Source organism: Piliocolobus tephrosceles, chromosome 16 (genome assembly GCF_002776525.5).
Source record: "Piliocolobus tephrosceles isolate RC106 chromosome 16, ASM277652v3, whole genome shotgun sequence".
In the NCBI taxonomy this organism is placed as follows: Eukaryota; Metazoa; Chordata; class Mammalia; order Primates; family Cercopithecidae; genus Piliocolobus; species Piliocolobus tephrosceles.
Genome location: NC_045449.1, coordinates 57,553,470 through 57,564,098, shown reverse-complemented (window position 1 = coordinate 57,564,098; position 10,629 = coordinate 57,553,470). Strand labels below are relative to the sequence as shown.

The 10,629-nt window shown below is 52.5% G+C and overlaps 1 protein-coding gene across 4 annotated transcripts in view; it reads right to left on the bottom strand.

The window, feature by feature from the left end:
- Positions 1 to 10,629, bottom strand: part of MAP3K3 (mitogen-activated protein kinase kinase kinase 3) — a 74,362-nt gene continuing 63,733 nt past the window's right edge. For 2 of the 4 annotated variants that reach the window (XM_023193974.3, XM_023193976.2), the window contains 9 exons: positions 10,543 to 10,604; positions 7,669 to 7,736; positions 7,382 to 7,474; positions 6,575 to 6,766; positions 5,894 to 6,042; positions 5,068 to 5,199; positions 4,439 to 4,568; positions 3,885 to 4,062; positions 1,183 to 2,748 (listed from right to left, as the gene is read on the bottom strand). In XM_023193974.3, coding sequence (XP_023049742.1) covers positions 2,520 to 2,748; positions 3,885 to 4,062; positions 4,439 to 4,568; positions 5,068 to 5,199; positions 5,894 to 6,042; positions 6,575 to 6,766; positions 7,382 to 7,474; positions 7,669 to 7,736; positions 10,543 to 10,604 — 1,233 coding nt within the window. In that variant the 3' untranslated portion in view covers positions 1,183 to 2,519. Of the gene's footprint in view, positions 2,749 to 3,884; positions 4,063 to 4,438; positions 4,569 to 5,067; positions 5,200 to 5,893; positions 6,043 to 6,574; positions 6,767 to 7,381; positions 7,475 to 7,668; positions 7,737 to 10,530; positions 10,605 to 10,629 lie in introns of all 4 variants that reach the window. The other 2 variants (XM_023193973.3, XM_023193975.3) reach the window with 2 other exon arrangements.

Below are 10,629 nucleotides of genomic sequence, written 5' to 3'. Positions count from 1 at the left end.
TGATATAAATGATCCCTTTTATTGTAAGTAATGCGCAACACTGGCCTGGCTTTGCACTGCAAGCCCTCGGTCAAGATATAGTCAAATAACTATGGCTGCAGGTTCCACAGTTCCACAATAACCATGGCTACACAATCCACAATTCAAACAGACACAGAGCTGGGGTGCACGGGAGGGGCAGGAGGGCGGCAGAGTGCGGACTGTCCCCAGCCCTGGCCTCTCCATGCGGAGTTGACCCAGGCAGACACACCCCATGGAATGATGAGAGTGACGGCACGGCCCCTTCCCACGGCAAGCCTGGGGCTGCCAGGAAACTGCCCTTCAGAACCTTTGGGCCCAGGTCACCCTGAAGCCCCACAACTTTTTTATCTGGATTAGTTATTAAAAAACAATAAATTAAAATTAAGCAACAACTTGGTCCTGAGGATGCTGAGCCAGCATGTCCACAGTTTTTGGCACAAAAAAATTAGGATCTCTTTTGCTTTTTTGGAGTGCAGGGTTTGTTGGCTTGTCTTCATTTTCAAAACACATTCCCAGTGAGGTAAGACCCCAGGGGGTAGAGCTCTGTAAGAGCCTGAACCTGGGACACAGTCGAGTCAGCCAGCACCGTGCTCTGTATCCTCTTGGGGAACAGGGACTGGGGATGGGGGTGCGGGCCAGGAAGAGTGTGCAGCCAGCAGGATGGGGTTGTGGAGAGGCCGAGCTGCCACACAGCAGCTTTGGTCGAGATGAGGGCCAGGCCCCACCCTGGGCAAGGGCCGAGGTGGAAGCAGGAGCCTGTGCTGTCTTCAGAGGGCAGTGTGGGGTGCAGGGGCTGATAGATCCCCTGGGGAAAAAGGGATGGACACAGGCGGGTCCAGGCCCAACTGGCGCATGCGACACACATTTCTGCAAAACCAGCTGCTTTCATTGTCTCTTCTCTCTCTCGAGGCGTCCATCACCTGTAACAGTCTAGAATTGATATATATAAAAACCATCAAATATGATCTGAGATATAAATTAACAAGTACAAGGCCTCACATTACATGATGTGAAAAGGCTAAAAACAGCGATAGAAACTACATTCATAAAAGTGCATCGTCAACATACAACAAAGGCTTTGGCTTGTTCTGTGCCCGTGGGGATATAGGCATGGCTGGCAGGGCTGCCTGGCACTAATCCCCAGCTCCCTGGAGATGCCCATCCCTGGGCACTGGCTTTTTTTTTTTTTTTTCCTTTAATGACAACTCCCAAGGAAACTGGGTGTTGAGAGGGAGGAGCTCTAGCAATAGGCACATTTTGGAGGGGAGGGGCCGGAAGAAAGGACCAGCACCCAGGCTGAGGTAAATACGGCCAACTCTAAGCTGCTTGGAGATGCTGTTTCCCCAACCCCTGCTGCCATTCCCCCTCCAGGGGAGGAGCTACAAGGGAAAGGGGCTGAGACCTCAAGGGGCTGGGCAAGGCTGGCTATGGAAGAGAGCTGGCGGTTTTGGACACAGCTGGTGGTAGCACATGGGCTTTCCCTTCTACCAGATGGAGTGGGCTCTGGCCTAGCAGGTCACGACTCAGACAGCCTGAGACACCTCCTCGGGCTCTCTGGGATCAGGGCACCAGCCGGGCCCGATGACCCCACCGTGTTGTCCATCTCCCCTTCTGCTCCAGTAGGGAACAAAGACTGGGCCAGGACCACAAAGGCCACAACCTTCAGCTCTTTCCAATGCAGCCTAGGCCCAAGCCCACAGCAGGGGTACTCAGAACCCAGAGGGCACACACAGTCTCCAGTTTAGAAACTGGGTACAGCGTAAGAGTGACTCCGACTTGTAAAAGAGACAACTGCATTGACAAAACTGGATCCCCCCTCAGTGGCAGGAGTTCCACATCGCGGGCCCCTGCCTGGGAGAGGCAGGGTCATGGCCACAAGCAGGACAGGCTCCTCCTTCCCTGAATAAGGCAGCATGACATTTGCTTCATTCATCTTTGGTAAAGGACAGGACTGGCAGAGCCAACCTGGGCTCTAGGGGACGGCAGCCTGGGCCTCTGCCTGCCACTGCTAGCGAGTGCTGGCCTTTCCCTCAGGCTTTTGGGAGCTCATCCAGCCCAGAGACGCCCTGGTGGTCTCCAGACATTGGAAGGAAAAACAAAGTAACACTTTGAATGAAAATAACACTCTTCATACCCTGGCATCAGTCCCGTGCCCCCAGACCCTCTGGGCTTCGGTGCTGATTGCAGTGTCAGGACACATCCCCGAGGGTGGGGCCCATGGCCGCCTTGCACACTGTTTCCAGCCCCTACCCCTCCACGCTGAGCTCAGGACACTGGAGCTCCTGGATCTGACAGGCTGGGGGCTCCCAGTCCTGAGGCTGCAGCCACCCCACCCCGGCTCTGAGCCCCAGTGGTGGAAGGGGCACAGACCGACACTGGCTGGGCTGCCACTCCATGGTCCACAGCCTTGCCTGGGAGAAGCAGCAACTTCACTGAGCCCTGCAGCAGCCCCCTGCCATGCAGCAAAGGGCAACTGGCAGCTGCGTGGCCGTAAGAGCTCAGTACATGAGCTGTGCAAAGTGGTGTGTGAGCAGCTCCTCAGCTGAAGGTCTCTGGCGAGCCTCCACAAAAATGCGCCTCAGGAAGTCCCGGCCATGTTCAGAGATGTGGGAGGGCAGCTGAGGGTTGGTGGGCTGGGTGGCAATCTTGAAGATGGCGGCCATAGCTTCATACTCTGCCCACGGTGGTTTCTCTGTCAGCATCTCCACCACAGTGCAGCCCAGGCTCCTGGAAAGAGAACCCTTTGTCACCCCTCAGCCAGCCCTGGACTCCCAGCTGTCCTGCCCACCACTGCAGAAGGAGGTGCCTTTCTCAGAGCATGCTGAGGTGCAAAACAGGCCAAGCTGAGGCATACCTCAGCTTGGATCCCTGTCCACCTGGGCTTCATGGACCTACACTCACCACACCCCTGGGCACTTCTTGAAATTGGGAAAAAGAGAATCACAGCCTTGATAGAAAGAACTCTACAATAACTGTATTAGCTACCCACAGCTGCTCTAACAAATGACCACAAACTTAAGAGGCAGGAGAACAACAGAAATGCATCATCTTACAGTTCTGAAGATCAGAGGTCTAAAATCAGTCTCACAGGACTAAAGTCAACGTGGCGGCAGGGCTGGTTCCTGTCGGAGGCTCTGAGGAGAGAACCTGTTTCCTTGCCTTTCCTGGGTTCTAGAGGCCACCTGCATTTCGTGGCCCATGATCCCCTCCTTGTATTACTCCAACCTCTTGCTTCCATCGTCTCACCTCCTATTAGCCACTCTGACCTCCTGAGACCCTTCTATAAGGACCCTTAATCCAGGATAATCCACCCATCTCAAAACCCTTAACCTAATCCTATCTGCAAAGGCCCTTTGCTATATACAATCACATTTACAGATCCAGGGATTAGGCAGTGGACATCTTTGCGGGGACATTATTCAGCCCACCACAATAGCTTTCCAAGGGGAGAAGCTCTCATGACTTAGGGGCCATTTCAGGGGATAGACACAAGGTTATGTCGAGCAAGTGCAAACTGTCTTGAGTGCTAGGAGAAGGGACAGAAACCTGCTCCTGTTGAGAGACTGGTCCAGGCCTTCAGGCCTTCAGAGTGGATCTTGCTTCCTTAAGAGATTTAGCAAACATAAGGGATGTTTTCCATGGCCTAAGTTCCCAACTCTAATGGAGTGTGCTTTGATCTGAGGTAAAAACACCAGCCATCTAGTGTGTGTGCTACTGCACCCAACAATACCCTTGCACACACTGCAGCCTGGGCCCTGGGCGCATTCCCTCCTGCCACACCACAAAGTCCCCAGGGTGTGTTCCTAATGGAGGGCCACTACAGCCTGGGTGGGAGAAGGGGTTCTGCATGTCCCAGTGCTCACCACACGTCTGCTTTCCTTCCATAGCCCTCGCCGCTGATCACCTCAGGGCTCATCCAGTAGGGTGTGCCAGTGACGGAGCGCATGCCCGTCCCCGACATACAGATCGTCTGCAGGCGTTTGCTGGCCCCAAAGTCCCCCAGCTTTACATTCCCAGCAGAGTCTCGGAGGATGTTGGCTCCTGAGGCATGAAAGGGCAGAGGCTGCAACCCTGGACCCTCTTGCATTTTCTCCCATCCTCTCCACCCCCAGGTCACTGAGAGCTGGTAGAGAGGGCGTGGCTACCACTGAATTAGACATGAACTGCAAGGGGCAAAGGATTTAATGAAGGGGAATCTCAGATCTACCACATAAATGACCATCTCCATGGTCAACATGTAGAGGCAATATTTTCCCATATTGCTCAACCAATCTTCTCACCAGTTCCTCAAGGAAACAACTGGGGTCCCACTTTTCATAAAGTTCAGAATGGTTAAGTGATTGGCCCCTGCAGGCACTCAATGGCAGACTTGAACACAGGTCCTGGGGACTCCACACATCCTGGCCCTGCTGCTCACCCTTAATGTCCCGGTGAACGATCATGTTGCTGTGCAGGTAGGACATGCCCTCCAGGATCTGCCGCGTGTACTTTCGGGTCACGCTCTCTGTCAGAGCACCATAAGCCTTCAACTGGTCTTTCACCGAGCCCTGGCAGCCACAAGGAGTCAGAGGAGTCCCCTCAGGGGAGGGCTAGTGGAGGGGCAAGCCCATTCCAGCCCCTAGTATGGCAGCAAAGGAGTGATTTGTTCAATTCCTATTTGGCTGTGCAGGGCATTTTGCCAGGAGCTGTCAGGTACTTTGGAAAAGAGAGTACCACAAGTCCTTCCCAAGCAGCGCGCCACCCAAATCCAGGAGCAGAGAGGCCTCTCTGCTCCAGATGAAGGCTTTATTTACTGGACAGTGGGCCAGCCCTGCATGCCTCAGGGGAGGGCTGGACCTAGGAGAACTGTCATCTCATGCTCCCACTGCAGCCTGAGACGGGGCCCTCCTGACTCCAAGTCCCACCATCACCTCACTTTGCTCCTCTGGGCCTCTGGAGCCTCAGGTGTTCAAACTCCTATCCAAGGTGACCCCTATCCTGCAGGCCCCAGCTCCCAGGTCAGGCCCTATTTTGTGTGTGTCTCACATGCATTCAAGGGGCACGTACCCCTGGCATGTACTCCATGAAGATGGTCAGGGTCTTCTCAGCACGGTCCCGCAGACAGCCATAGTACTGCACGATGCGCTCATGCTGCAAGTTCTTTAGCAACTGGATCTCGCACTCCAGAGCACTCACCTCCTAGGGGAGGGGTCAGTGGTCGCCTCAGCTCTCAGGGCCCCAGTTCTGCCCGCTTGGGTTCAGCTCAGCTTGCCCTAGTTAGTGGCCTCACAGGGGTCTGCCTTGGGAACTGCAGCTGGAGAAAAGGGGGACTCTCTTAACTGTCTAGCCCTCGGCCACAATGCTGGGAAGGCCTTGGGATGGTGGCACTCCCATGGGTGGAAGGAGGCAGGGAGGTGGGAGAAGGGGCTGTGGGTGCTTAGTTAAGTTAACTGCTGTTTGTCCACTCAACTTGAAGTGTCAGCCACGCTGAAAGCTGAACTGCAAAGCCAGGCCATATGATTCCTCCTTTAGAGCTGGACCAAGTAAAGGAGCCCCACAGCTCCTTACTGGGCTGAGGGCCGGGGAGAGATACTTGTCTGGGGGAGGGCAGGGAGTCCCCTTTGTGGCACAGGTTATCACCTCTCAGTTTGGGTTACTTAGTACTTTGGCATCAGCTTAGTTCCTTGTACCCGATCCCTCCCACCAGGTGCTTGGTGCTCTTCAGACCACAGTCCTTTCACCCTGTGGCTGGTGCCAGGATGGGCAGAAAGGGAGTTTGGGAAGAGTAACAGAGGAAGCAACCTACAGCATCTCAAGCAACTACTCTGTGTGGTAAGACAAGCATTTCTGTTGAAAGGAGGGAACTGGAAGTCAGACCATGGGGAAAGTGTACCTTGCTTGTCTCAGGACTGTCTGGGTCAAACTGGACCTGCTTGGAAGCAAGTTCACGTCCCGTGTCCACATCATAGCACAAATAGACCCTGCCGAAGGCACCCTGGCCCAGGAGCTTTCCCCGGCGCCAATTGATGGGGGCACTGGGAGCTACAGGAGAGCAGAAGGAAAGAGTTACATTGTGTACATTATTTAAGAATATCCCCTTCATTCTCCAGGAACAGGGCCTCTGATTCAGGCTCCCCCTCACCCAGCACCATCACATCTTCTCTTAGAAGAGCATCTCCACCACAATCTGGAGCAAGCCCAGAGCCCTAGTCACTCGGACCTGAAGTCAGAGTCCTAAGAAGCAGAGGATTGGCTGAAGTCATGGTTAAATGCTCTTCTGCATTGATAAATACATTTCCTTCCAAAGCCCCTAAATATCTTAATATGGCAGGGATGAAGGGTGTGCTCTTCCCTAGTTTAAACATGGAAAAACTAAAGATCAGAGAGGAGAAGAGGCTCGTCACACAACAGTGGAGCCAGGCTTCAGGCACTCCAAGGCTTATCCCGTGTGGTGCATGTGGGCCAAAGCCACCACCTGCTGAGCCTAAGGGTCCAAGGGGTCCAGCTGCTATGCCCCTGTAGTTTGTCTGAGACCGCCTTGGCAGTCTCCTCCTAGCCAGGGACAGCTCCTCACACTTGGTTGCCACATTCCTCTCCTGCACAGACAGGGCATTCTCGCTGTCTGCACTCCGCAGGCGCCCACGGGGGTCCAGGTATTGCACAGCCAGACCCATGTTCTCGCCATTTGTGCTCAGTGAGCGGCTGGAGGGCACCAGGGTGAACAAGTTGCCTTGATGACGCCGTATTCGGGGAAATGTTCTTCTGCCTGCAAGGGTGCAAGGGCCAGAGTAGAGCAAGTCACACCCCGGGCTACAAGGCTGAATGTACAAAGCAGGTCTGAGCCAGAAGTGATAGATAATACCAGCTCCAGCCCATCCTGTCCACCCTCCCACCTGACTCATTCCACAGAGACTGCTGTCCCAAGCACTCTAAGAATCAGGACAAAAGCAGAAACTAGGAAGTAGTCTGGTTCAGGGAGATCCGGCCAAAGGGAAGATGCATGGCTGGCCCGCGGGCTCCCAATTGCTGGAAGGCCAAGCCATACCCAAAGGCACCGATTTCCTTGCATCCTATTCCTTACCCCTCTGCAGAGCCCCAGGCCACCTGCTGCTGTGCGGCAGAAGAGGGTATGGCAGAGATGGTGCCCCTGGAGCACACCATTGGCTCGAACCAAGGTCAGAGTTCCCAGTGGCAGCATCCTGGTCTACAAATACTATCTTCCCTGTTTTTGTTTTTTTCCTGTCTCCCATGCCTCAAGTCTGAGCCACAATTCCTCAGGAATGAAGGAAAATACAGGCATTGCATGGACGAGCCCACCCTCCTTATGGTGGCTCATCCTTTCTTGAGGCAGCCAACAGGGAGCAGGTGAAGGAGCACTCACCATCACTGTAGTCCTTGTGGTGCACAGACACATGGTAGCGGCGGGGGTAGGTTCCACCTTTGACCCCTTTGTCATAGAGCTGAGTTTCCCGATCTGAGTAAGATGGGGGAATCACTGGCTTCTGGGTAGGTCAATGTGAGCCACTTAAGCCCCCAAGCCCCCAAGTCACCTAAGACCTCAAAGCAGCAAGCCCAAGGAGAGCTACTGACTCAGAACAGTTGAAGCAGAGCCACCTGAGGCCCCACCCAGACACCCTGCATTGCCCACCCAGGCTCTGTGGAACTCACCTGAGTATTCCTGTCTGTTGTCAGGGAAGCTCTGGGCACGGGACATTCGTGATTTCCGGAAGGATGGGCTGGAGGAAACAAAAAGAAAAAACGGACTCCCTGCACATTTCTACAGCAACCCAGCAGGGCATCCAGGCAGTCTCCCTTTCTAATCCCTGCCACAGCGTTAGGTGGGGGAAGCAGATTTTGTGGGAAACAGCCCTTTCCTGAGCCCAGCTCCTGCTTTCTCCACTCTCCCTTCACTAGTCTGTGACCCAAATTTGACAGCACCCTGAGTGGTAAATCTCCCCCATCTGACCCAACTCCAGCCTGGCTGCACAGCCTTCTCCCTCCTTGGCCTTTCTTCCCACCTCTGTAACAGGAAAAGAGCTCCAAGAGAATCCTTTGCCCAGGGAGTAACAAAAATAGCCACAGCATCATCATTTATAGGTTGCTGCTTTCTTACCTATTTTCCAAAGTGAGTTTTTTCTCATTTAATCCTCAGAACGCTCTGAGGTAGCAAATATACCATATAATAAAAATAACATAATAGCAGATCCACTTGTTGAGCAGCTATGGCGTTTCTGAGTTCACAGACACCCCTAGAGATTAGGCACACACAGTCCTATTTACTTGCTCAAAGACAGAGCTAGGAAGACAGAGCCAGACCTTTTTTTTTTTTTTTTTGAGACCGAGTCTCGCTCTGCTGCCAGGCTGGAGTGCAGTAGCACAATCTCAGCTCACTGCAACCTCCACCTCACAGGTTCAAGCGATTCTCCTGCCTTAGTCTCCCAAGTAGCTGGGACTATAGGCACGCGTCACTGGCCAGGATGATCTCGATCTCTTGACCTTGTGATCCACCCGCCTCGGCCTCCCAAAGTGCTGGGATTACAGGCATGAGCCACCGCGCCCAGCCCCAGACTTTCTTTTGAGATGGAGTCTCGCTCTGTCACCCAGGCTGGAGTGCAGTGGCGCAATCTTGGCTCACTGCAACCTCCGCCTCCTGGGTTCAAGTTATTCTCCTGCCTTGGCCTCCCAAGTAGCTGGGACTACAGGCATGTGCCACCATGCCCGGCTAATTTTTTTGCTTTTTTTGAGACAGAGTCTCACACTGTTGCCCGGGCTGGAGTGCAATGGGGCGATCTCGGTTCACTGCAACCTCTGCCTCCTGGGTTCAAGTGATTCTCCTGCCTCAGCCTCCCAAGGAGCTGGGATTACAGGTGCCCACCACCAAGTCCAACAATTTTTTTTTTTTTTTTTGCATTTTTAGCAGAGACGGGGGTTTCCCTATGCCTGTCAGGCTGGTCTCGAACTCCTGACCTCAGGTGATCCGCCTGCCTTGGCTTCCCAAAATGCTGGGATTATAGGCGTGAGCCACTGCGCCTCAAGGCCAGACTTTAAATCCAGGTCTGTGACCACAAAGTCTATGTTCTTGCTGCTAAACCAGGCATCTTTCTTTCAGCTTAATCACCACCATCCCATTTCGGAGATAGGGAAACTCAGGAACAGAGAGGTTAAAAGACTTGTCTGAAGCCGTTCAACTAATATTTGGTGGAGCTGGGACTGTATCTAGGTTTGTCTGACTCCAGATCTCATGCCCCTTCCCAGATCCCATGAAGGGAAGATGAGAGCCCTGAGCCCAAGTCAGGCTGGACCTCAAGGAAGTAAGTCTAGGTCATTCACAATGAGAAGAAAAGAAAGTACTGTAGGGACAGAGGGAAAAACCCAAGAATACAGAGGCAGGTAAATTTAGCTATCTTTCCCAGCATCCACCTGAATGGCCCTTTCCCTTATACAAGAGTGCTTACTGGCCTTTTGTGGGGGCCACAGGTTTGAAACTCTCAAGGCCGTGGCACAGGGGGGCTGCCCCCTCGTTTCCCAACTACTACACCTTCTGTAGTCCTCTTCTCTCCCCTTTCCCCTCCAAAGCTTAGGAGATAGTCCAAAGCCAGAGTCAATCCCTGTCTTGGCAGAGCCCTCAGTCTATGACAACAAGCCCTGGCACTCCTGCCTGTGTCTTCTTACTCCCCTGGTTGGAAAGCAAACCCCAAACAAGGCAACACATTGGAAACTAAGTAACCATAACTGTATTCTATGATATCTAAAGGGAAGACAGTGCTCATCAGTGCTCAGGTCTATTAGGCAAGACAATGCACAAATTTAGCCACAGTCACAATATCACTACCCAAATGAACAATTAATCAGTTACACAAAGTAAAAAAATCCCCAAACCTGCTCCATAGCCTCTGAACACAGTCCTAAGCCCAGACAGAGGTGATCAAAAGTGCTCTTGGGCATAATGAGGCAGAGGCAAGGGAATGGCAAGATCAATGTCAAGGCCTCTCCAAACATACCCTTTCTATTTGGTATGTAAAGGACATCACTTGTTTCCTTCCAAAGTTTAAGAAGGAGATATACACCAAGCAGGTGGCGTGGTACGCTAGGCATTCTGGATATTCTGTTTTTGGGTTTCAGTTTCTTACTCCACCAAAAACACTTGGAATAAAAAATGGTGGTAAAACAATGGATGAGAATTTAGTTTTTCCCCTAAAACACTGACAGTCTACTCCTTCTCAGTTCAGATTACAGCAGTGAAGCCAAAAGAATGAGAAAGGCATATATTACGTGGAAAGTCAAAACATGTAAAGCACTTAGAACAACAAAGCAAGTACTTAATAAATGAGCTGCTACTTTATGAGCTATTATTACATTCATTTAATTATGCAATCATAACATTCTGGTAGTGTTTGGGAAATTAAGGAGAAGGCTTTCCTAGAAGCATGATGCTTTAACCCTGGGTCTGCAGAGCTAACTCTTCTTCATCAACCCATCAGTTCCAAAAATGCCTATGCATTACCCTCCAAGCCACCCACAGTCCCATACCTGTCTGCTGACCTGTCCAAGGATTGGCAGCTTCCAGACAAGGAGTTTTCTGCACTGCTCAGGGGATCCAGCATCTGTAAGGCAAATCAAACATGAAGC